At 52.0% G+C, this 26,220-nt stretch overlaps 1 protein-coding gene across 4 annotated transcripts in view; it reads left to right on the top strand.

Annotated features, from left to right (window-relative positions):
• Positions 1-1,752: 1,752 nt before the first annotated feature.
• The window catches only part of PEMT (phosphatidylethanolamine N-methyltransferase), a 42,471-nt gene continuing 18,003 nt past the window's right edge, over positions 1,753-26,220 (top strand). Inside the window, exons 1-3 of one of the 4 annotated variants that reach the window (XM_053992280.1) lie at positions 1,753-2,092; positions 4,684-4,791; positions 24,590-24,705. In XM_053992280.1, coding sequence (XP_053848255.1) covers positions 1,865-2,092; positions 4,684-4,791; positions 24,590-24,705 — 452 coding nt within the window. In that variant the 5' untranslated portion in view covers positions 1,753-1,864. Of the gene's footprint in view, positions 2,093-2,286; positions 2,351-2,503; positions 2,712-2,952; positions 3,127-4,683; positions 4,792-24,589; positions 24,706-26,220 lie in introns of those variants that run through there. The other 3 variants (XM_053992282.1, XM_053992283.1, XM_053992281.1) reach the window with 3 other exon arrangements.

The following is a 26,220-nucleotide window of genomic DNA, read 5'->3' as shown; positions in this document are numbered from 1 at the left end:
GAAAGCTGAGGGCAATGTCCTCTTCCTGAGCTCGGTGCTCAGAAAGGGAGAGCTGGATTAAAGGCATGCCACGGGGAGAAGGGGAGGGATGGGCACATAAAACCCAGCCTTTGCAGAAAGCCCTCTTTGTCTCCTTCACAGCTGCAGGGATGTGTCCAATGTGGGATGAAGGCCAGCAGGGAGAGGCCCCACTGCCACAAACATCTTCCTTCCCTCTTACATGGAAAAACTTCCACGGACAGGGAATTTGGCAGTGCAAATGGCGAGGAGGCTCAAGTGTGGTTTGCTGCCCCAAACACAACTGAGCTGGTGGCAGGACACTGGATTCTGCAGCACGTGCCTTCACTGGGGTGACAGGACAGATGTTTCCATGACAGCCCAGCTCTGCTGACCCTGAATGAGGAGCCAGTGAGACACTTCACCCCTCTGTACCTCCTCACCATCCATCCCTCAGCAAGACCCATTCCTCCCCCCACTGTGCCACAACACCCTTGTCCTTTCCCAGCTGGCAGCGCCGGCATCACCAGGACACCCTCCCCTTGCAGCCGTGAGGACAGTTTGGAGATTTCTCCCCGCTGATTCCTCCTGGAGAGGGACATTAGCATCCCGCACATCCCAGCCACCCTCGCTTCCCCCACCGCATCCACATCGCCCTTCCTGCTGCTCCCAGCACCCAGCTGGTGGGACTGAGAACAAACATCCTCCCACCTGCTCCCGCGGCCCAGCCCGGGAGACGGCAGAGGCGATAATTACACACTCGGCACAGCAAAATTATCCAGCGCAGGGGAGAAGAGGCTGGAAGCAGCTGGAGATCATCCATGGGGAATGCTGCTCCCACCCACAGTGCCCTGGTGTGTGCCTCACCCCAAACCAGCCCAGCTCATATCGTGAATGTGCTCCTTGGGCCCTGTGTGAGCACCCCGAGTGCTGGAGCTGACGGTGCAGGTGGGGAGGTGGGGATGTGCTGGTGCTCCGAGGGGTTTGGAGCAGCAGAACTAAGGAAGGCTGGCTTCCCGTGGAGCCAAACTGGGATCCCTGGGGTGTGCTGAAGTGTATCCTCCAGAGATGCCATTCTCCTGGGGAGGGCTTCGAGTGAGCCACCACTCATGCACACTTTTGGTGCCTGCCAGGACATGAGTACTCATCCTGTCCCTTTCCTGCTCCCATGAGACCCCCGGGAGGGACACTTGCAGCTCAGTCACACCAAATTCCTTTCAGAAGAAGATTTATTTCCTTGCAAAGCAGGATCTGCAAAAGCAGAGACCCTCAGGGGTCTACAGGGATGATACTACCCTATTTTCCAGAAAGGTCCAGGACTGCAGCCTATGAGTGCACCAACCAGAAACATCCCAGAGAGGACTGAAGAAAAAAAAATAACATAAGTAGTAATAATAACAGCAATAAAAAAAAAAAAATATACTGCACTGGCTGAAGGGAGAAGGCCGCAATGAATTGTCTTTAAAATACATTTAGACTTGGTAGCTTTAGATTTTGCCCTTGAATGAGTAATACTGGTCAAGCAGCAGTTAATTTCCTGTGCTAGGGAGCCACTGCAGTTGTTTCCCAGCTCCTGGCTCTGGTGTGAGCAGTGAACTGGGACAGGGCACGGGATGGGCAGGGATCACAGAATCATGGAATCATAGAATGGTTTCGGTTGGAAGGGATCTTACAGATCATCTCATTCCACCCCAAGCCATGGGCTTGGAAACCTTGCGCTAGGCTCCCAGCCCAGTCCAGCCTGGCCTGGAACACTTCCAGGCATGGGGCAGTCACCGTTTCTCTGGGCAAAAGGGAATGGGGAGGAATCAGGCAAGGGGCAGGCACGGGAGCTGGCAGGGAAGGGGCAGCGGTTGGCAGGGCACAGATGGGGGCTGGCAGCGCCTGTCTCTGCCCCCGCAGCAGCGGCGCCCACTCGGTTCTCGCTCCCTCTCCCACCGGGGCCGTCCCACTGCCAGCCGCTCTCCAGCTCTCGGTGCGGCCCCGGGGGGTCCGTCCCGCCCGCTCCCGCTGCTCCCGCGGGCAGGGTCAAAGTCCAGCCCCGGCCGCGGGGCCGCTCTCCGCCCGGCCGCGGCCCGACACGATCAGGCGTGAGGTCAGTGCTGCCCCCGGCCCGCAGGCCCCGGGCCCGCCGCGGCTGCAGGCCGGGCTCCTCCCGGCGGGGCGGGACCGCCGCTCCCGGCAGCGCCAGCGCGGGCCCGGCGCTCGGGCCGGGCCGGGGGCGCGGCGGGGGCACCCGGCCATGGCGGGGCGGCGCGGGCCGGGCGCGGGGCGGCGGGAGGCGGCGGCGGGCGGGGCCCGGCGCTTCCCGCGGGAGTGCTGCGAGGGGCTGGGCGGCCTGGACTACGGCCAGGTACCGGCGGGCCGGGCCGGGCGCGGGCGGGAGGGCGGCCCCCGGGAAGGGCCCGGCCTGGGGCAGCGGCGGGAGCCCGGGGATGGATCCCCCGCCCCTCCCGGTGCCGCCGCGGGGCTCGGCAGATCCGCTGGGAATCTCCCGCGGGTTCTGCCCGCAGGTGCAGCAGGCCTCGGGATGCTCGGTCCCCGGTTCCCCAGGTGCACCCACCGCCCTCCGCAGCCCGGTTCCACCCCAGCCGGGGCGACACGGTCTGAGCAGGCAGCGGGGGCCGCGCTGGCACTGCGCGGAATGCCCGGGGGTGCTGCCACCCGGCTGCCCCTGCAGCTCTTGTTGAAGTGCCCATGCAGCTGTCACCCAGGTATCCATTTGTCTCTCACTCAGGTGCCCATGCAGCTCTCATCCAGGTGCTTTTATTGCTCTCCCCCAAGTGCCCGCACAGCTCTCACCCGTGTGCCCGTTCGTGTCTCACCCAGGTGCCCAAGTCACCTGGGTGCCTGTGCAGCTCTCACCCAGCTGCCCGTGCTGTTCCCACCCTCCCTGCCTTCGGGGCTTTGATCAAGCGGGCACCGCTTGCCGCGGTCATTGATCCCCCACCGTGGAGGAGGGGGCAAAGTTGAATGTTCTGTGCCTGTTACGTGGCTGTCCCAGCAGCTCGCAGAGACAGCTCATCCCATTAGGGCTCCCCTTTTATCCCGAAAAGCACACGCCAGGCACAGGCCAATCTGCCTCCCGCTGGCAGCCGCGAATTTGGTTGTTGAGCAGGAGAAAAGAAGGTGAGTGCAACGTTAACGATGGTGCCTGCCAGGAGTTAGTAGGTCAAGAAGCTTTTGTTCAGCCCGTGCTAGCACTGTGCTCAGCAGCGTACAAAACGAGAGGAAAGAAGCTGTCCTGGTCCCACGGGATTGCAATTGAAGCGGGATTAGACAGTTCGGCCCCGCTGCCAGCAGCTGCTTGGGTTGTGCCTTGGCAATTTGGAGGGACGAGGTCTGGTGGGGAAGGGCTGCTCGGGGGTGAAGGGAGGGGAGGAGAGGCTGTGGAGGATGGGAAGAGGGGGAGATGGGTCTGGATCCGGCCATGGGGGCTGTTCCCATTGTTCCCTGCCAGCATTTGCATCCCCAGGGCTCGGATGAAGGAGCCTGGAGGATCTGGGGCAGTGGTGGATGGAGGGCAGCTGTTGGTCCCCGTGAGGATCCATCCCCCTTTCCCCAGGGCTGTGCCATCTTTGCTTCTGCACTTTGCACCTTGGGCACCCATGGCTGGGCAGGAGGCGCTTGGAGCGACTGGATGTGCCCTGGGCCAGCACGGGAGCTGTTGCCACAGCCTTTTCTCTGGGCTAGGAAAGGTGCTGGGTTTACCAGCCCCTTTCCACGGATGACACTCGTTCTTCCCAAGAACCTCTGAGGAGCCAGTGGGAATTTCCCTCTGGATACCTTTCCGAGCTGTGCCTGTCCCCTGGCATCCAAAGGTCTTGAAAACACAGCTGTGTTGGGGAAACAAAAGCCTTCCGCATCTCGATGTTGTCGTCTTGGTTTTGTTTCAAGTGAGGGCTGGGCTTGGGATGGGCTATTTTGTTTCTTGTTTTGAAAGGTTTTGACCGAAAGAAAAAAAAAAAAAAAAAAGAGACACTGCACTGGCTGTTTTTTATCCAAATACCAGCACAGGGAGAGGGAGTGTGGAGGGAGAAGCAGCATGGCTTACTGCACGTAAAAACGCTGACAATGTCAGGGAGCTGCCTTGGGAAAAATCTCTCTTTTTAAAAAGGAGAGCAGCGAGTTTTAAGGGGTTTTTGTTGTTGTCATTAAGACAGGAAATACTTTTGCAGCTCCTTACTGTGCAAATGCATTCCCCCTTGCTGTGGAGGGGGTTTGCATCGCTCTGACTTTATGGGAGATGAGTTTGAAGCTGACACAGTTCATTGCTAGGGGATTCCATGCAGACCTGCATCCCTGGGACAATCCTGTGTCCCCAGGGACGCTGAGATGCTGTGGAATGGTGCTCCCTCTCCTAAAACACTCATGAGCTGGCAGCTGAGGACTGGTGCTCATCCTCAGAGCAGCAGTGTCACCTCTGAGCCTGTGTCCTTTTGGGCACGCTGTGAGTGTGGGGCTCCGGGAGGGCCCAGTGCCCCTGAGGTTTGGGGTGACAGCTTGGAGAATCCCCCATCCTTCTTCTGGGCTTTGCACCTTGACACAGCACTTTGCAAGCTGTAACAACACGTTGCTTAGGGCTAGTGAAATGTTCATCTACCCTTGGGGCAGCTGGGAGGTTTGGTTTGAGGTGAAGTGTCCCTGTGGGATCCTGCACTGCAGTAACCATCCCTTCTTCCACAGGTGGATGTGGCAGCCATGGTGCAGCTCTTTGGCTACGTGGATGTGACCGACACTGGCTTCATTGTGGCAGTGCTTTCAATCGCCTTCAACCCTTTCTTCTGGAATGTGGTAAGAACTGCCTTTGTGCCAGCTGCTCCTTTACTCTCAGCCTTCCTTTCCCAGCTTCCTTAGGGGGGGAAAACCTCTTTTGAGAAGTCTGCTGGGCTGGGTGGGGGGAGCTGTGCTCAATTAGACCTTAGGAGTGGGTGAGCAGGGGGCTGTGCTGCAGTTCCTGGGGCTGGGGGTGACTGTGAGGGCTGTCACAGAGAAGGTGAAGGTGGGAGCCAGCTCAGGAGACAGAAGGAATTTAGAGCTGAACTTGGGAGAGGGGAGCAGAGCAATCAAACCTCTCCTTCAGCCACATGTCCCACCCAGCAGCCAGGCACTGCTCACTACTGGGACTGAGCATGAATGGCATTAATCCCCATCAGGGTGGCTGCACTGGATATGTTGCCTGCTGCTTCCCCTTGAAATATGTTGGCAGCTGTTCTTGCGGATGGCAGGAAGCAAAAACAGACAGCCAAAAGTTGGCCTGAAAAATTTCCTCCTCCATATTGCTGCAAAGCCTGGCAGAGAGCTGCAGGGTTGGCAGCAAGCCAGCCCCAGGAGGAGCAGGATACCTGTGCATGGGTGATGTTTGCTGTGGCTGTGGGTGCCACAGTGCTTTGGGAGCCACGGCTGGAGAAACCTCCACTGCCTCTTACTGCTGTGGTTTGCTGCCTCCTTGCAAAACCTGCAGGAGTCATTGCTAGCCCCATTCTGGAGCATCCCAGAGCCAATGTGCCAAGAAGGAAGCCCAGGCTGGCTGCAGGGCGAGGTGACTCCCACCCTGCAGCACCCTCAGCAGCACAGCTGAGGTGTGGGGTGAAACATCCCTGCGAGCACTCCTGGGAATGGGATGTCATCTCAGCCATGATTCCCAAATCCACCTGCCAAACCTCCCTGCAGGGATTCTCTCCCTGGAGAATTCTCCTTAAAAAGGCCTTATTTTTCCAGAGAGGAAGGACTCGTCTCTCTCTGAGTGCGGGGGCTCTTGAGATTGTCTCACACTGGGCTTTGGAAAAGGGAGGCTCTACTGGCTGTGAGTCACTTTGGAAACCTCTGTCGGAGCTCTTTGTTGCAGCCTCTCTAATTTTTCATGCAACTCGTTATTAAAAAGTCTCACGGTGTCTGAAATGCGAGCTGGAATATGCCACATTATTTCGACTGCAGAGTCATCATATAGCATAAAGAATCAATGAACAAGAAGATTCAGGATGTGGTCTCTGGGGGGAGAGGCTGGCTCCAGCGAGAAACTGCATGAAAGGCAAAGAAAAAAGTACTTTATTAGCATCTGCTGCTATGCCTGCAACTCGTGGGACGCCTGCAGCTTGGGAAATAGCGTTGCTTTTTGGATCAGGGGTTTGGCTGCTGTAAAAGGACAGGGAAAGCCGATGTAAGAGCAGGAAGTTCGTTGCTCTGCGCGGCTGCTGTCCCCTCGCAGGGACTGGAGAACGGCACCGTTGGCAGCAGGTGGCACTCCAAGCCAGACGAGCAGGAGGTTTGAGTGAGCAGCCTGAGCTGGGTGTTGGGGAAAGCTCTGAGCATTCTGTGTTTTCCCTGCTGGAATGGGCCAGGTGGGTCTTGCAGTCCATGTGCCTCCATCCTTACTCTGCTCAAGCCCCCGAGCATCTCCCTGGTGTTTTCAGTCCCAGTGTGTGGCTCACACCAGGCAATGCTGGAATGCTCTTGCAGGGAGTCTGTGGGTCCTGCAGCCCTAAACAAGCCCCCACTCTCAGGTACATTTCAGCAAGAGTGGCCCTGGCTATCCCTGGATTTTCCCTGACCTCCTTCCTTTACCTCTTCCCCATCCTTTCATCCATGTTGTCATTGTCCCCTCCCTGCACTCAGCCAGCAGCTCTTCTTTCTTTCCCTACATCCCTGCACAGACTCTCTCTGTCCTTGGCTGTTTGAGTTCCTTCCCAGCAGCTGAGATTGCTTCTGCATCTGAATTACTCTGGGTTTCCAAGAGCTTCAGTGCAAAGACTGGAATTCTGCACAGTGCCAAGCACTCTTTGCTCTCTCTGCTCAATAACTAATGTGGGACGCTGGTCAAAATCTCTCTCCTGTGCATGAAATTCCTGATCTGGATAGAAATTGGGTGGGGATGCATTGATTTAGTTCAGTGTCTTCATTCCCTGTTTCTGCTGAACTCCAGCCAGGTCTGCCTCTTCCAAAGGTTGGCGCCGGGTTGTCCTTGCTGTGCAGTGCCTCTGAATAAATATGTGGTGGGGAAACCCTGGCTCCATGCAGTGCTTGGATGATGGAGAGGCACATCCCAAGGCCTTGATCATTGCAAGGTGACCTGGTGAGCACCAGGCATGTTTCTCTGGGACAAAACCTGTAGAGTTTGGGGATGAAGCACGAACTCTGGAGGCTGTGGAGGAGTGTGGCCTCCAGAGAAAAATGTGATGCTTGTCAGGTCAATGGATGTACTTTAGGTAAGAGTAATTTTGAGGACCAGAGCCTAAATGGGGCAATTTGCAGACTCCAGCTGGGCTGTGCTGATGCTCCCTCCTGTTCTCTGCAGGGGAGAAAAGCTCTTCCAGAAGGCCTCAGGACTAGCAATTCCCACCTTCCTCCCTGCAGGTGTGTGCAGGAGGGTACCAGGAATGTCTTCACAGGGCCACCTGCTGCATTTCCTCACCAAACCCTGGGTTTGCACCCCCTCTTCTGCTTCCACCCTCTTCATGCCAGTTAAAATCCTGCCTGTCCCTGGACAGGTTATATGGTCCATGGCATAGCCTGAATGTGTTCCTGCACTGTTCTCTAGTTTTTCTCATATTTTTTCCCTCTCTCCTGCTCGTGCTGACTCTGCTTTCCCACCCACTGTGTCTGTTATGAGAGGAGCTCCTGGGAGCTGTGGTCCCACAGGAGGCAGGGTGCAGGTGAGGTCTCAAAAGGAAGCAGCAGAGTTCTTTTGGGAATGAAATCACTTAAAACTCCCCAAGGATGTTCAGTGCAGCCAGGAGACCTGAGCCATCGTGGGGATGTAGAGGGGCTGCTCCAGCAAGGAGCAGGCACATCTCTGGAGCTGTGCCATAAAACGTTAATGAGGCCAGAGCAGCAGGAACTTCAATAAATCCCATCTGTGTTTGGAAAGCCCCAGAACGATGAGAGAAACTTCTCATCCCTTGGTAACTAAGGAAGGCATTAAATAAAAACTCCTCAGGGACTAACATTTTCAAGCCAAGAGAGGCAGATAACCTGCATGCAGGAGGCTCTAAAGAGCTGGCTGAGCCTTGGCACGCGAGGACTTTCTAGAAAGCTGGAAGGTTTCTGTCACTCCCAGTAGCAACCAGGCATAGCCATGAGGCCGGTAGTCTGACGTCCATCACCACGCAAGTGGGGAGTGCATCCATCAGCAATCTTTTCTTGATTTGAGCCTCTTAAAAATTTAGGTCTGGCGTCATGGACTGATTTAGAAATGGCTCATCTTCAGCTGGCGCCCTCACTCCTCCCGTCACCTCTGGTCACCCCCGAGAGACACCCGTGTGTCTCACAGGAATCTGCAGGGTGAAACCTCAAATGTCACAGCTAGGAACAGGCTTGGCGTAATTTAGCGTGATTTTAAAGAAAATAGACCCCATCAGACAGTGATTTTATTTTTCAAGGTTGCAGCTTTTCCTGTTCAGGGTAACACGATCTCTGTTCTAGACTTCTGTCAAGCGTTTAAGCTGCATGAGGTTTTGATTAAAGAAGTAGTTGCACAGGGACCTGGGCTGACAACGCCTGGCTCCTGATGGATGTGTATCTCTTGGTTCATTTATTTTTAATTTCCCATCCTTTTCTCCTTCTTTGGAGACTGGAGGAATCTGCCTAGTGGGTAAGAAGTGCTTGCACTGGAAAGGAGGGGGGAGGATTGCAGGCACTGGCAGTCTGATTTCACCTACCTCTGATTACTTCTTGCTAAACTTGGAGGAAGGTGCCTGGCCCAAAACATCCCCACGCTGCTGGGAAGTAGATGGAAGCTCAGGAGATGCCGGGATTCAAACCTCAGTGAGCCAAAGTCTGAGAAATCTTTTGGAGACAGGAGAAAAAAGCCTGATGCTGGGAGATTTCAGCAGCTCTCGCTGCCTGTCTTAGAGGAGGAAAGGATTGAGCTGTGGCTTGATGGTGGTGTGTCAGCACCTTGCTGGGGAAAGGAAATTGCAGGGTATAAAATAACTGTGTGAGGGCTGGGATGGCAGCAGAGCCTTACAGGGAGTGCACCTCAGTCACCTGAAGTTTACAGGATTGAGAGATGAATGAATTGGGGTGATTCAATATTTTTTTTCTGGCCTTCAAATTCTGTCAACCTGTGAGACTTTTGTGGGCTCCCTCACAAACCTTTGCCTTCCTGCAGCTGCAGGGGAGAGAAGAAAACAGCCCTCAACCAGATTCTGGAAAGTGCTTTTAGACCCCATCATAGCAGCCATGGCACAGCAGCGATGATTATCTGCTTATAACAGATGCTAGATCAATAGCAGGGCTTCAAGCCACGCTGCAAGGCAATTGACTGCAGAAAGTGTTTCTTTATTGGGGTAAAGCTGGGCTTGCAACGAGGCTCAGATCCGCTCTTACATCTCCGGTCTTAAAATGTCACCACCAGCTCTGATGCCTTTCATCCTTTGTGCAGGGAGAGAACGCACATTATTCATAATTGGACTCTCTACCAGGCAGCAATAGCCATTTTCATTTCCTACAATAGCTGAGAAAGAGTGAGGATTTGCCTCTTTTTTTTTTCTTCCATCTCCCAAATAGCATTTAGTGGCAATTTTATTCCAAGTGACTTGGTAACGCTTTCACTCCGGCAGCGAGGGCTTCGCAGCGCCGCTGTTACGCATGGAGGTGGATGGCATCGATTCTCCAGCTCTCGTAACAGAGCCAGTCCTGCCTGGGTGTGTAACACCAGCCCTGTTTGTCTCCTAAATTTAGCTTTTCCAGCGTGTCAGCACCGCTGTGAGCTTCATAACAAGCACCAAAACTGGGTCGCACCCTCCGGCGTGCCGGCTGGACTGGCACAATTAGGAGCGCTGTCACCTTGAGGGACAGCCACATCCTTTGTCCCAGCACTGCTTCCCACAGCCTCACAGCTGGAGGTGGTGGTGTTTTCATCTAAATCCTCTTGAAGGAGCTGTGCAATGTATTTTTATGATGTCCCCGCAGGCTGAGCTGCCTGTGGTGGGGGTATGGTGGAGCCCAGCCCGGCCAGGCAGCTGTGAGCTGAGATGCTTTGTCTGTGTGTTGAGCTGGGCACGGTCTCAGGGCTCTGGGTGAGGTGGTGACAGTCATTCCAGCAGCTGCCCACCCACTGTGCACGGGTACCTGCCAAGGCAGGCTGTGCTTGGGAAGCTGAGCCATTTCTGTGCCTGTTCCTAGAGTGAATTTGGGATCCAGCTGGTGTGCAATGTGCCAGCTCAGCATTTCTCAAAACCAAGGTCAGAATTTGCCTCTCACCTCACCGCTGACCCGATCAGCAGCCTCCTTTTTTTAGCATCTGCAGAGTGCTTCTCTGAAAACTTAGGGTCTTTGTTGTATATACTGGACTTCTCTTGTTTAGTATTTTAAAAATAAACTGCAGGCTTCTGGCAGCCCTGCTGGAGTAAGTCAGCACACACACAAAAGATGAAAAAAAAATATTTAAGCCAAGAGTCTTGTTTCCATATGGGATCAGAGGATTATCTTCAGACCGTGGAAGCTGGAAGAGGCCCTTTCTTCTCCATCCCACTCCATCCCTCTCCTGCCATCCTGCTGCTAAGCCTTCTCACGTGCTGATGAGGTGCTGCTCATGAAACACAAGTCTGTGGCCACCTGTGTCTCACGGGACAAGGGAAAAGGTGCAGCTGGAAGCAAAAAAGAAAGTGGTTTTATCTACCCAGACCGGGAGGTGTGGAAGAGGCAGCTCCTCCTGCGTGGCCCTGGGCTGTGGCAGTGTTTGTGCCTGGGGGCTGGGAGCTGCTGGAGCCCCGAGGGGAGAAACCCCACTGCCACCCCTGGAATGTCGGTGACCCAGGGGCTGGGCAGGGACCTGCCACAATCACAGACATGAGCCGGGTCTGTTCCAGCTGTGCTGTGGCACAGGCTGCTTAGCAGAAGCCTGCCCAGTTCCCAGAAGGATGGGATCTCCCAAAATAGGCTGTTTTGACGGAGAAATGCAGACATGCAGTGTGCTGGGTGCTCGTGGGAGGTTATTTCCGCATGCCTCGCTGCTGTGCTTCCATCAGGATGCAGTTGCATCTTCTGCATGTTTGGAGACTCATGGTGGGGAGGGAGTCCTTGGGGTTTCATGGTGGGGGTGCTGACTCTGGCTTGTGGCAGGCTGGTGGCACCCCAAAGAAAATGCCACCTCATTTTCCCTATTTTTTTCCCCCCTGGATGAACTCTGAGGGGACACATCTCCAGTTGCTCACGGGGCAGCAGCAAATGGGTGGGAAAGTAGATTAGTAAATCACTAAAGCAAAACCCTCCATGTGTTTTCCACCTCTCTAGTGACCTCAGTGACATGTGCAGCTGGAAATGGTTCTTGGCAGGAGCATCCCACATCCCTGCTCTCCTGAGTGTGGCACCAGATCCTTCAGCAGCCTGGTCAAAGCAGTGCTTGTTGGATATTGGTTCCTTGTAAATATTAGGAACCTCATCTTAATTAAAGCAAACAAGAATGTGCAGCCTTCTAGGCTGCCTGGCTGCATCAGCCCCCTTACATTCCCCTTCTTAAGGGATCCTGACAAAGCTTTAAAACTCCTTTAATACCCAAAACCAGGGGAAAACAATTGATTTTTGGAAGCTGGTGCTGATGTATTTTGTTGATGGAGGACATGAGCTGTGGACACAAGAGTGTGCCTGGGTTGGTTGATACGTGGCAGAGGGATGGGAGCAGCAGGGCACTGACTGTACAGAGCAAGGGGTTTTGATTTTGGAGGGTGACCCTAACCCAGGGCAAGGGCTGTGAAGCTGCTGCCTGAATTTTCCTGTTCCCTACCAAACCATTTGAACTTCTGTGCTTGCTCCCATGCAGGAATGAGGTGCAACTTTCTTAGGAAGTTAAAAATTTGGTTTCCAGAAAACACCTGCACATGCACATGGCTTCATCAAACTGCCCTGCTCATCCAGTGGGTCCAGCTGAAGTCAAGGAGAAGAAGACTGGTGGGAACTCTTGATTTTCCCACGTGTCATTGAAATAATGAACCTTTGTGGTGAAGTACAGACTCACCTGGATTGGACAGTATCTTACTTGGGTTTTTTTTCTTCATGAAACCTTTCTTTGTTCCCTCTTTTTACTCCCCCAGACCAGGGATGATGCAGCTGTGGGCTCATTCTGCAGAGTGCATGTGCAAGCTCTGCTTCGTCTGGCTGAAGGGTTTTCACTTGTTATCTGTATAGGTACATTTTTGGTGTGGTCCTTTTTGTTCTTTGGGGAAGAAAAAGGCTATGAACAGCTCGCAGCCCTGAAGAGGGTGAAATGGAGATGGGTTTTAGCAATTTTCTGTGCTTTTGGCTGTTGTGGGGATGCCTGACCATCAGGGCTCCCAGAACGTCTTCATCACCTCCTTTGTACTGTGGGAGGTTTGCTCATTATCTAGTTTCTGCTTCGCTTATAAAAGAAGCTGTAATTGTAGCAGCTCCTTGCCATAAAAGAAGACATTTTCTGTGAAGGAAAGTGTACATGCAGCTTTTATGATCCTTTACAGTACTTTTTCTGCCCGCTTTTCTTGCCTCCTGCCCTTGTCCAGCATCATCTCTGTGCCTGCCTGCTGCTCAGTGTGACCACCTCTGGCTCAAACTTCTTTGCACCTTTCAGATAGAAAAAGTTGGGCATCCTCCTTGTCAGTCTTGTTGGGTGAAGGGAAGACAGACCCCAAATCCCCCCACGTAGTCAGGTGTTCCAATTCCTGCCGCTTCCCTCAGAGCTGCCAGCCCAATAGCAGATGCTCAATCTGCATCATCCCAGGTAGGGTTTTGGACTGGGGAAGAGAACCTTGTGCATCTGTCTGTGACTGAGGTGTCCATCTGTAACAGGAAGTAATACCAAATCTGATCACTTTGAGGCACACATGCCTGTTCCTATAAAAAGCCAGAATGACCTCAGATGAGATACTGTATTTTTAACTATGAAGCATTCCTACTAAATGCCCTTTCCTGTTTATTTTTACCAGGACATTGTTGTAATGACTGCAGACTTACTCATTTCATTCCCAAGGCTGGAGAGCAGCACTGAATTAGTTTCATTCCGAGATTTTGTTGTACAATCATTTTCCAGAGACTGATGTACTCAGATGCCAAAGCGGGTGCATTGCCCAACAGAGGAGCATTACTTTATTCCTGTATCCATTAAAGCTTTGGCCACTGGTGCGGATGTGAGTAGATCCATATCTGGAAGGACTTTCTCAGCCTCTCTCCTCCACCTCTGTGCAGGCCTCTAGTAGAAGTTTGTGGAGCAAAAGGCTGTAAGAATCTTTGAGCACTGGATGCAGGGCTGGTATCTGTATCCCAGCACTGGGCTTGGAGGCTGCAGGAAGGGGAAGGAGCTCCCGTGGGATGCAGATCACAGGATCTGAGGATGACTGAGCGTTCCCTTGGCTTTTGGGTTCCTTTTCTTGGAACAAACGCCATGGGGCACGTGGTTGCACCCATCCACACCCAGAGGAACCCCAGTGCTGACACCAGCAGGGCTGAGGGGTCCAGTGGTTGTGTTTAACCCTTCAGGCTGTTATTACCTGTTGTGCCCGTGTGTTGAACATCTCATCCCTGGGCAGCGGGGAACAGAGCCCGCATTACATAAAGATCACATTGTCCCTCTCTATTGTTGCTGCCACGACAGCAGCACGCGTGTCCTCAGTGGGAAATGTTCCCAGGGGAGCTTAACACGGAGCGTGGAACATGATCTGTCCAGCTGGGAGAGGACAGGAGGCCCTTCCAGATGAAATCAGTGCTTTGCTGAGCATGGCCAGTGCAGCCAGTACCTCTATTCCAACAACCTCTCACTCCTCTGTGAAGGAGTATTGAGTTTCTCTTGCATTTTGTGCTCTCTGAGACGGATTTATTTCCCCCCCCCCCCTTCCCTGTCCCCCTCCCATCACAGCTGCTGGGGGAACGAGGAGCAGGTACACGCTGTCCAGAGGATGGGTGTGTTGGGACTCCTTATTAGCAGACTTATTCTACAGAATTAAACCCTAATTTCACAAAAGGACAGCAAGAGAGAGGCTGCAGCTCTGGGAGAAGCTGAGTCGGTTTTGTGTGTTATTTGCAAATAGCACAAGAAGTCCTGGTCTGAGCCTGCTGGTCCTGGTCACTGGGGTATTGTGACCAAAAGAGTAATTGCTGTGTTTCTTTTCTATTTAAAACAAAAATTACAAATTCGTGTACAAGGAAACCAGCCATGGCTCCTCTACCATGCTGTCACTTGTGCCTCCACTTGTTTTTGGTTTCAGGCAGGGCTTTAAAATGTTCCTATTCCTCTTTAATTTCATCTTTTTAACACCCCTCTGCAAAATGTTCGTCTGCCTTGCCTGTCATTGTTTCTCCCTGAATTAATTGTTGTGTGTAATTGTGACCTGCTGCAGGACACTGCCTTGCTCTATTAGAGAGAGGTGCTAATGAAGAACATTGGGTACCACATTAGAGGAGAGCAAGGCTCAGCTCTCCGGGACATGTACTTGCTGTACTGTTACTGCCAGCCCGGCAGAAATGGTGTTTTTGTCTCATCACTCACTGGCTAATGATTGTAATTTTTACTTGCTGGGAAACTCTGGATATTATGGACTTCATTAACAGATACATGAGATGCTACCAGATCTGCATAAGGGGGAGAGAGGAAGAAAACAACCCCTGCGTGGAGGCAATTTTGTTATTTATCTGTAGCAGTAGAAGGGATGCAGAATTAGTGTGGGATTCAGCAGTGTGGCTAATGAGCTGGGCTGAGCTGGAATCCAAGCAAACCTATTAACAAGGGCAAACTGCAAAGATGATGCCCAGTCCTGAAAACCTTCACATCAAGCACAGGATCCAAGCAGTGCTGGGATGGCTCAGCTGCTTTATCTTCCTCTATGTGGGGCTGGGTGCTTGTGTGCTGCTGTGTTTGTGTCTCGAGAGGCTGGTGCTTGCTGTCACCCACAGCCTTTCTCCATCGCCTTCTCTCCTGCCAGCTCCTTCTTACTCATACATTGGGTGAATTGGAGCTTCTGATTTAATCTTTAAGACAACAGAGCCAGAGTGTTTTCACTCCCATGGGCCACAGCTCCTTGAGTAATTGCCTGAATTGAAATATTGCAGCATCCAGCCCTAGTTTTCAGTTGCAGGCAGTGTGACATCTGCAGGTTGGGCTGGCTGGGGACACTGACTGCTCACAGTGGTACCTGAACCTGTATCTGCAATTAAATACAGGTCATACAGGAGAGAAAGAAACACCTGATTTAGCTGACACCTCCAATATAGCTTTACACGGTCTCTTTGCAATGAATCAGAGCCTGCAAGTAATGTCAGTTGTTAGGTGACCTCAATCTCCTTTTACCTGGAGCCCATGAAGGCTTGTTTCAGTTCAGGAACTGGACTATTTCTTACATAGCACACTCTGGCTGAAGACTGAGCGTTTTCACTCCACCTACAATAACTGCTTTTTAATCAGGCTGACCTTATTTGCAGCGGTGACAGCAACTGGAACTGGAGGTTTGCAGCAGCGTTGGAAAGCTTTGAGGAGCAGAATGGATGCTTCGTGATGCAGATAAAGCTTTATCTCCACATTTTAAACCTAACCCAAGGCTCTGAAGTGAATTCAGAGGGACTTGACCTCAACACTGTGATCCATTGGGATCCAGGGCCTCGTTTGGAAATAACGCAGCCGAACCAGAGGCGCGAAAGTGAAAGGTCTTAAAAAAAAAAAAGGAGAGATGTTTATCTTGTAACTGGCATTTGTACTGAGTCCTTGCTGACAGTGTGGTGCAGCAAAGAGCTTGTCTTCCTAAATCCGTGCCAGTTCAAACATCGTCAGTGCTATTGTTGGATCGCTTTGTTTGAAAATGGGTCTGTTGGGTAGACGGCCTGGTTCAATGAAAGCAGCTGTGTAGAACACTTCAGGCACTTCCTCAGCTTTGCTTTATTTAGGGCTGCATGAGTACAAGCAACAGGAAAAAAATCCCATGCAAATACAGGATGTGAGGTGGGCACAATGTTCTCAGTCACTCAGGAGACTGGCACACACCTTTGCTTCTGGTTTGTTTATGGAAGTGCCTGCTATGGGCTGCCTGTTTCCAATCTGTTTGCCCCAAGGAAAACACTCAGAGCTTCAGAGAAACGTGTGAAAATACAAGGCTTGTGGTTTTCTGGATGGGGACTGTGTGCAGTGGGAAGCTGAGTGTGGGCCAAGTCATCTGGGCATGGAAGATGAAAAGAAATCCGGCAAAATGCTTCACCGTCCTGCTCCTGAGATGCTCATCTGGTAGCACTTACCTTCCCTCTGAGCTCCAGCAGAGCCCCACATATTTGTGTAGGGGCAGTTTCTGCCTTTCCCTAACCTCAGGAGATTATTTTATTTGGTTGCATTCCTGGTTTAGAAGAGCTGGGTGTGTCCCAGCTGCTCCCCGTTCCCCCATGCAGCCCGTGTCCCTCCCACTGTTGGGCCATCCCTTCCACGGCCCAGGCTGGGACTGGAAATGTCCTTCCACATCCCGTGCTGTGCTCTGGAGAAATCATTATTTCACAAATAGTTTTTCCATGGGATTTGCTGGCTGGGAAAACCGGGTTGGGCTGAGCCTGATTCCCTGTGGCGGGAGCTCATCTCCCTTCCCCTTCACTCCCAGGGAGCTGATCATAAGGGCTCCCCATGCCCACTCTCAGAATTAATTAACACAGCTCGTTCTGGGTTATTGAAATCACCTGCCTTCAGCTTCCAGCTCTTTGGACATAAATCATGAGCTCTTTGCTTTGAGGAGAAACTGTTCGGATTTTGTGTTGGAAATTGCTAGCAAGTACAGCCCATATTCTGTGTCACTTTTGTTTTTATTGAAGAGGAGAGGATGTGGCTCATGGAACATCGATGGACCCGGGCTGCCTTGGCATACACTAAGCAAGGGCTTGTTTTCGTTGCAGCCAGCTAATGAGATCCTACTTTGACAAATCACATAAACACTATTAGAGAAATGAATTTTTTTATCTCACTCTTTATCATGAGTGGATTCAAGGTAAAGGCTCATATGGAGGTAATCTGGAGGGATAACTCTGAGGTAAAGCGTACCTAGTCTTTATGAAACCCTTATCTGTTTACCTGCAGACTTGTTTTGTTTCCTCAGCTCAAGGCTGTTAGCTGAGGTGACCTGTGCCATCTCAGTCCAATTACTTTAACTAGGCATGGGTGCAGGGAGGGTTGTTTTATAGGCTAAAAGTGGTGGAGGCAGGCTGGGTTACTTCAATATCCTTCTGCTTTTTTAGAAGCGGAGTCGCTTTATTCTTCTCCCTGTCTCAAAGTGCTCAGACTGGACCCTGTTGATCTCCTCACTGGCAGCATTCATGAGGACAGAGTCACTGGAATAGCACTCAGCTTATGTTTCATCCTCTTAACTTGCTGGTTTGGATGATGGGGACTGTAGACAGTGAGGGTTTGTCATGCTGTCTCACTGCAGCTTTTTGGTTTTGGAGAGCAGCCCACCCTGCTCTCTGCTTCTAGATAGTTCTCTTCTTCAGCACGTTGGTGTTCTCTTTTTTTTTGAAGCCCTTTGTGTGTTCCAAACCCCATGTTCCACTGTGAGAGCCTGCAAGCATGTGGTTTTTCCCTCTGTGCAGCTCTTTGTCACCTGGGTGTGCAGCCCCAGTGTTCCAGCTGGCTGTTCCTCACCTCAGTGTCCTTGCACAGCCAGGCCACACATCGCCTTGTCTCTCCAAAATCCCTCTCCTGTTTCTTTTGGCTGGAACAAACAACAAACCCCCCCATCCAGAGCCAGTGAAAGGCAATGGAAAAATCCTCCTTGCGTCAAATTGACGCCTTCCTTTCCAAACTGAAAGCCCTTGGCAGACGTGGAGGAGCTGAGCTGTGCTGCTCAGCTGTGGCTCGCTGACAACTCTTACTGCCATCACACCAGTGAGGGGATGGGAAAGGGGAAAAACTGAACTGGTGTAGCTTGCTGGGGAGACCTGGATGAGCCAGCCTGTCCCCATCTCTTGGGACAGCCCTCAAACCAAGGTGCTTGGAGCCTCCAGGCTCTGCCAGAGTCCCTGCCATGCTCTGGCTCCACGTGCATGGGCACAGACTGTCACCTGTTGTCCCCAGCGCCTGTTGCTTGCCATCAAACCATCCCTGGGTGCATCTTTTCTCGGGATATTACCACAAAAAAGCCTTTACAAGCTCCATGGACACAGTCCTCAGCCTGGTTTGCCTCATAGCTCACATGAAACCACTAAGACGGTGCTTGTCTCTTCTCATATCAGTTCAACGTTTTAATTGCATGAACTGGAAGCTGCTGCTCCAGTACTTGTTGGGGGAACTTCACAAGGCTTTAATCATTTGCTAAAAAGCTTTCAGGCTGCATTACCATCTGATGGCTCTCTGTAATGGAGAGCCTGTGAGTTGAGAAACCTTCAGAGAAGTAACTCAGTCTCTGCATCAGGTAATCCAAAGCTGCCACAGTTTTTCCTAGTGCAGGCAGGAAGCAGCTGAGCAAAGTGGAGCCCAGTGGGATGCTGGCAGGAGCCTGGCAGCTGTGAGCAGCTCCCACAAGGCAGGAGGGGCTCAGAGCCTCATGGTGGTCTCCTGGTCACCCCAAGTGCCAGCTTCTCTTCCTGGGCAGTATCCAGTGGGGGTGGCTCAGCCTCCAGCTCTGCAGTGCCAGCTTTCCATGGTTTAGAGCTTGCAGAGGTGAGGGGGTGATGCTCCCACCCCACCAGAGGGACAGCAGGTGATGGCACGTGGGATAAAGGCTGCTGGATGATCTGCTGGCCCCAGTGGAGGAGCACTGGTGGTTCATAGCACAGAAGAGGTGGTGGCTGGGGAATGCCTCAGGGACTGGCCTGCTAAAGGCTGGAGGAGGGAAGACACCCAGTGTCTGCCCCGTGTTGGGAATCACCCACCAGCGATGGGCACTGGGTGGGCACACGGAGTCCCCACAGCCCTGCCTGTCATCAAGCCTTGCCCAGGGGGTGGCTTTGGGGCTCCTGTGGGTTGAGGACCCCTTCCCAGGGCCATGTGCCCACCCAGGGCTGGCCTGGTGCTCCCAGCAGCACACAGGGAAGGAGTTTTGTGCTTTGTATCGGAGGCACCGCTGTGCCTGGAACGTGACTGCAGGGAGGTGACGGCTAATTGCTGCAGCGAGTCAAGGACTGTTTAAGCAGCTAATTAATTCCTCCTAATCAGCCCTTGATCTGTTGAAAACTGCATGGCATTATCTCCTCTGCTGCAACACCTTGATAATTCCTGTCTGAATGGCCTTCACGGAGAACATATTTAAATAAACTCAATAGAGATTTCAGACAGATAGCAACTATAATTACCAGCTTGTACAAATTAAAACCGTGGTTTGTTCTGTTCTTTTCCTCCTGCCTTCGCTGCCCAGAGCTCCTGCTAATCATGTTCCTGCTGCCAGTGGCACGCAGGTCCCCGGGGCATTTTCTGCACATGCCTTTGGAAAGCCTGTGCCTGGTGCTGGGGTGGGCTGATGTGGCTGCACATGGGCACATGCCAGCCTCGGGTGGTGTCATTCCTGTGCCAGGGGCTCAGTGCTGTCCTGGTGAGCTGCAGGGACAGCCCCCACACATCCCATGGGGTGGCCATGCACGATCCTCCCCAGGAGCAGCCCTGCAGTTTCCCCTCCTGCCTCTCCTAAGCTTTGCAGCCTCTTAGAAACTCAGAATTTTTCTCACCTAGGAGGGACACACTCAGCCAAAGTGATGCAGGCTTTCAGCCTGGCCACAGCGTTCACCTGGTGCCGTTGGTGCTCCCCTTTGGCACTGCACTGAGTGCTGCTGGCTGCAGCAGGGCTCGAGCGCCGAGTTAGGAGGGATAAGGTCAGGCCACACTCATTTCCTCCACAGCCACTTGGGACAGCCAGAAAGGCTGGCTCCTCTGGCATTTGGCAAATGTCAGCCAGCCCCAGTGCTTGCATTTCCATTCCAGCCAGCTCTGCTTCCCTGCCTGCTCTTGGGAGCATCACAACCAGGCTCTGGGTGCTCAGGTCTATCTTTTTCCTCCCTTTCTTTAGATAAATGTAATGGCTGTGAGCAGGGTTGTTTTCCAGCATCCAAGCAGTGACAGAGAGCAGAGAATGTCCTTATGCTTTAATGAGGGATTACAGGGAATCAGAAAGGGAAAAAAGGATTTTTCGTAACTGGAACAGGTCAATGCCTCTGGTCTCTGTGGGTGAAATAAGGGTAATATCAGGTTTCGTGCTCTTTCAGCAGGTCAGGAGCCAGCTGGGGCATGTCTTTCCCAGTGGGAGATGCTCACATGGAGTCACCTAAGCCCAGTGTCAGGGATTCTCCTGCCCTAGCACCCCAGGGGAGAACTGACCCCACGGCTGGACTAGCAGAGAAATTTATTCTGTTGGAAGAAATTCCTTACTATAAGGGTGGTGAGGCCCTGGCACAGGTTGCCCAGAGAAGCTGTGGCTGCCCCATCCCTGGGAGTGTCCAAGGCCAGGTTGGAGCAGCCTGGGATATTGGAAGGTGTTGCTGCCCATGGCAGGGGGTGGAATGAGATGAGTTTAAGGTCCCTTCCAACCCAAACCACTACATGTTTCTATGAAAATAAATTTGCTCAGGTTAGTTTTGTCTGAAGGTTTTTATTGAGTTGGGGCTGGATCACCCATATATCCAGGGTTTGCCCTATGAACTTGCATCCTCTTGGGGCTCAGATATACCCTGGAGAGCTCATTGTTCTTCCTCTGGACTTTTCATGGAATTTCTGACTTAAGGACCCCACAGCAGGCTTCCTAGACCCCATAGGATGGGGGAAATCCTTCATGCTGTCAAATACTGTGAGATGGGCATGTGAAGGGAGGACATCGTGTTCACTGTCATCTTTTCTCCATCCCAGACTTGGACACTGAATATTTCCATGCCAAGAGTTTGTCTGGGGCAAGGGCATCCCACGAAATGTGTGGAGCATCTCCCCAGGTGGATTATGGGATTTTGCAAGATGTAGACAGAGCCCCTCTACCTTGCTCCCTGGAGAGCTGGGAAGCAGACTTTCACCTCAATCCTCCTGTGCCTCAGTTTCCCTTGATTGGAAAGGAGCTGCTAATCCATCCCAGGCTCCCAGGAGTGCCACAAGGCTAAATTCTCCAGTCCCTGCACGTTTTTCTTTGGCTACCATGGTGATGGGGCAATGTGAGGACATTAACTGACTGATTTGCATTAAGATGCAAGGTGTCCCTTTGTCCTGAGCCTTTGGGCTATCTGGTTTCGTTGCCCATCTCTGGGGCAAGCCAGATATAGCAATGGAGCCACATGAAACAGCACAAAGGCTCTAATTCAGAGCTGAGACTGAGCAATTAAAATGTAGCGTGTTCAGAAAGCAGCTTCCCTGGATGGCAGACAAAAAGAATCAATTTCCTTCAAACAAATACTAAATATTAATGAGAGGCCGTGGTCTGCCATGCACACAGAGCTGGAAAGAGCATTTCCCGTTGATCGCTGCGGAGGCAGGTTCGTGAGATGAAATTGCTTTTTGAATGGTTATTTGTGACCTTTCTCGAGGTGGCTCGTGGTTTGCCTACCCAAAAAAAGGAGAAGGAAATCGCAGAGCATTTCCATTTTCCATCAGGGCAGGCACTGGGGATGTGTGCCTGTGCTTTCATTTTTGTTTACGCACTTGCCCAAGTGGTTGGGGAAATGTCTTGGATCGGTTACGTAGAAATCAGCCCCAAATTTACGTCTAGAAGGAAGCAATTCCCTGGGAACATCAGCCAGCTGAGCCTGCCCCCAGAATGGCCTGCCAAAGGCAGAACATGGGACCCAAGAGCATCCCTGGCTTTGCAGCCACATCCGCTCGTTGATTTATTTCAATAACGAGCATTGGGGGAAACATTAAAAAAATTACTTGCAGCCCTCACCAAGTATCCTAAAGTGAAAGCAGAGTGCTCGGAGCTTTGGAAGAGGAATTTTTTCCTATTGCTTTGACCCTTGGGTAAGTCAGGAAACTTTGTATTAACTCCGTTTCCAAACTTGGAGTTGGAAGAAAAATAAAAATGCTCCTCCCTCTCCTTTTCCAGCACACATAGCCCTGACATGGGGCTTGCCCATGGTCAGCACAGTGCCCACCTTAGCTGGGAGGGCAAACAGCACACCAGGAATGGGTGCAGCCTCCTGGGAAACTTCTGGTCTCAGCCCTGCTCTGTCCCACACACAGCCGTGGAAGATGCTGGAAGCATCTTGCATCCATCACACAGTAAATAATAACACGTCGGCTCATGATTTTACAAAGCCTTTAAGGCAGCTGCGTAGCTGTGGGTCGATCGAGTGCTAATATTAGCTCAAAACGACTAAAATTAGAAAATTAGAACCAAGCCGGAACTAATTAGTTGTTCAAGGAATAGAACCAGAACCGGAACTAATTAATTGTTACTGAAATATCGCCGCGGGGCCCGGTGGGTGCCGCTGCTTCCAGCCCCACGCTGGCTCCCAGCTTTGCTTGGGATGGCTCCTGTGTGGGCTTGAAAAGGAGCCTGGGGTCCCATCTGAAGGCTGTGACAGCTAAATAAGAGTTGGCATCTCAGTCCCAGCTGTGTGGTGCAGCACAAAAACTGGGCTGTGCTGGGATTGATCCCATCGCAGCCGTGGCAGCTGCTGCCTGAAGGGCTCGGGAACACGGCCCCTCATGCCAGAATTGCTGCCCAGATGTGCCTTTCTAAAGGTGAGGGTAATTACAATGACCGCCTCCCTGGCTCCCAGAAGCACACCAGCTCTTTCCTTTGATCCCAGCAGCTCTGCCTTCTCCTTTTCCTTCATCTCTGCTGCTGCCGAGATGCTCTTCAAAGCTCCCTGAGCAAGCCGGGAGCTGCCATCCATGCAAACACTGCCAGAATAATTTCCAGGGAATTAGGAAGCTGGTACAGATAATTGGCGCGTGGCTGCATTTTTCCATCTGTGACTCAAGTCGCCTGTATGGTCACTTCTTTTTACTTCCCAAAGGTGGTAATGCACCTTATATTTCTTCTTCCACTCTCTCAGCGCTCAAACAGCGGCTCTGATTTTAGCAGCAGCGTGACGCACGGTGTTTTAAATTCAATTTAGAATACAAACTATTTATACCAGCCAGAAAAAGGCAGTGAAGCAGCTCTCTCTGTCATGAGTGGATTTGTAATTTCAGAGCAATCATTGCATAACTAATTGAATCAGCTCTCAGCATGTGAAATCAGTGCCCCTGCTTATCAGAGGTTTTCATCGTTCCCCCCTCCTGAAGCCAGCAGTCCCCCTCCACCAGCAGCATTTTGTGCTTCTGCAACAGCCTGGGAAGTAAGCGAGACCTGCAAAGCTGCCTTTTTCTGCTCAAATTGAGCCAATAAATTACCAAATACATTTGGGGTAGATGAAGAGCTGGGTTGCAGGTGCCCCTGAAAGATGCCCAGGCTCCGTGCGAGGGAGTGAAGCACATTTGAAGCTAATCAAGTGCCAGCCGTGTCTGGGAAGCAAATTGGTGCCGAGATGTTCTGCTGACTCCCACTTCCTGCTTCATTGCCCAGGTGTGCTCTCTCTCCTTGGCTGGAATTTCGGGTCTGATGTCTGATCCAAACCTCCGGCTTGGTGCCTGAAAGTGGAGCCTGAGAGGGGCGATAAATATAGCGGCAGCTTTCCGAGGGATGCAGGAAAGGTAGAGAATAAAGTAGCTGTAAGGATTTTTATCAGCTGGGAGTGCCAGGCCTGGGTTTGGTGACTGGGGTGGATCTGGTCCTGCAGATTTTGGGAGCAGCTCCAACCACCTGTGTGCAGCAGCCCCCCAGGGTGAGAGGGCATCTCCTCATCTGTGGGGCGGTTTGGGAAGGGGCCCATCAGCATCTGCAGAACAGGGACGTGGGAACCAGGGAAAATGCTGTGAAGGATGCTAACACCTCCCCAGGGATGCTGTGTGTGGCTGTGTGAGTCCTGGGCTGTCACTGCCAGGCTGGGGTGGGTGAGGAGGGAGACTAAACCTGAATGGCTCCAATTGCTGAGTGCTAATGAAGGCTGAGCTGGTTGAAGTGGAAGCAGTTCTCTGGGCAAAGCTGGCAGATCTTGTCTTGGGGAAACTTGAGGGAGGGCTTGCAAACTTTTCTGGATGTGCAGAAGAAGGGGATGTTCCTGGCAGGTGTGGTCTCTGAGACTCATTGTGGGAAATGCTACAGCCCAGAAAATGAGAGCTGAGCATCCCTGTGTTGCATCTCCTACTCAGGGATTTGTTTTCCTTTCAGGAGAGCAATAAGAGCAATATTAGGATCCATGGCAGGGGCCTCTTGTTTCTGGTGGCCAGGGGACAGCCTTAGCAATGCTCTCAGCCTTGTTGGAGACAGGTCTAAGCCTTGTATTCCCTAAAACTGATGTGTAGAGTATTTTCTGGTTTGTTTTTTTTCTCTCTCTTTTTTTTTTTTTTTTTTTTTTTTTTTTTTTTTTTTTTTGAGCCTGTTTGAGCCTCTTTTTTTCTGATGCTGCTGGCTGACCTTGTGTGTAAGGGCACACTCAATGCAAGCAGAGTCTGGCACAGGTGGGAGAAAGAGCTCCCATCCCCAGGCTTGATTCAGCCATGTCCCATCAGTGGCCTCCACTTGTTTCTTGCAGAAAGCCACACAGACAGAGTGTTCTGAGCGTGTGAGGCCAAGGCTGTGGGATTTGTGCTCCTGGGGCAGCGTGTTCCAGGCACCCCAACCACCCACTTTGTTTTCCCTTGTCTCTCCAGGTAGCCAGATGGGAGCACAAAACACGAGCACTCAGCCAAATCTTCGGCTCTCCCCATGCTGCCTGTTACTGCCTGGGTGCCGTGATCCTGGTGCTGAACTGTGTGCGGAGCCACTGGTAAGGAGCTCACCCTGCTGCCATATATCCATGGAAAGAAATGCCCCTCCAGAGTGAGGGGGAAAAGGGACATTTGCTCAGCAGTGTTAGATCCAACCCCAGCGTATTGCTTTTCCATGGTTGGATAGCTTCAGCCAGCAGCAGATTTATTCCAGGATTTGTAATAAAGGTGAGGGATGCAGCAGCATGGCAAACCCATCAGTTTCACCGCTCGTTAAGTGTCACAGGTTACCTTGCTCTGCTCCCTGGGGATATTTCCTCTCTCCTGTGAGCAGCCCAGGTGGCAGGGCTTGTTTACACAGGGTGGATCATAGGTAACAGCAGAATTTTAAAATCTTCTTGTAAAAATCATAAACAAAATTAAAGCTGCTTTTAAGAAGCCGTAGTTTCCTGTGCAGAAGAGCAGGATTACCTGTGCACTTAACAATCAGTCTCTTGAAACTCTTATCTGCTATCTCTAAACACTACCTGTGCTAGCTAATAGTATTGTATAACTGATGCACCATACTCCATGGGAATATGTCCTTTAACGTTCCCAGTGCAGCTGAGAGGTTTTACTGCAGAAGATTTCCTCAATGCCAGCAATTTATCTGCGATCTGGTTGGCTTTATCTCCACTGCTGTTAGGAGAGGCAGACTCACTAAATTCCCAGATTCAATTATACCAGGGTCACAGCTAATGGGTTGTTTAGTACTCTGGGTAATTTCCCAGGCGAAGAGTTCTCAGGTTGGAATTTGCACATGTATTTAAGAGCTCTGCTTTCCTGGAAATGACACCAGGACCTGCCCTTGCCCTTCTGTGTTTGTCCCAGCTACTGCTGATGGCAGAAACTAAAGAAAGCTTGCAGTGAACAAGGCTATAATCGAATGCAGAGGGCATGTGTGTGTGCTGCTGGTGTCTTAGTGACACAGCAGGATTGGATTTTGCTGGAGAATGTCTCGACAGTCTCTTGCACAAATTACATAGTCACTTGTTGTCTGGGAAGCAATGCAAAACCTTGTCCTTGCCTTTAATTAAAAACACAGCTGGTGGAGGGACAGTCTTCATTTCCAGTGGTCCTGCTGGCTCCTGGGTCAGCGAGGCTCATGGGTCACAGCAAGGCACTGAGAGGGAACTGCTGGGAGAGCCAAAGTGGCCTCGTGTGTCCTGGCACTGCGTCACACTTTGCCCCTGCAGAGCCCTCAGAGCCCCACCAGGGCTGGCTCTGCTCTGTGTCATGAGTCTGTGGGGACTGTGGGACTCACTGAGTTTGGCTCTGCCTGTGCAGCCCAGCAGTTGGGCCCTGAAGGAAGCAGCAAGGTCTATCCAAGGGCTGCAAAAGCCCCCTCTGGACCTTGGGTTTGGAGGAGAGGCTCTAGGAGATGGGGCAGCTCAGCCCCAGCAGAACACGGGTGAGGCAGCCCATCCTGATGGGCCAAAGCCTTTCAAATTATTGCAATGGAAAGTTTATTTTGCTCAGATGTTTCCACGTGGTTGGGTTATTCCCTCCTCTTTCCTCGGTGCTAAAGTTGGCCT

The sequence above is a fragment of the Vidua macroura genome, chromosome 16, assembly GCF_024509145.1.
Source record: "Vidua macroura isolate BioBank_ID:100142 chromosome 16, ASM2450914v1, whole genome shotgun sequence".
In the NCBI taxonomy this organism is placed as follows: Eukaryota; Metazoa; Chordata; class Aves; order Passeriformes; family Viduidae; genus Vidua; species Vidua macroura.
Note: the sequence above shows the minus strand (reverse complement) of the source record. Positions and strands in the feature narration are given on the sequence as shown.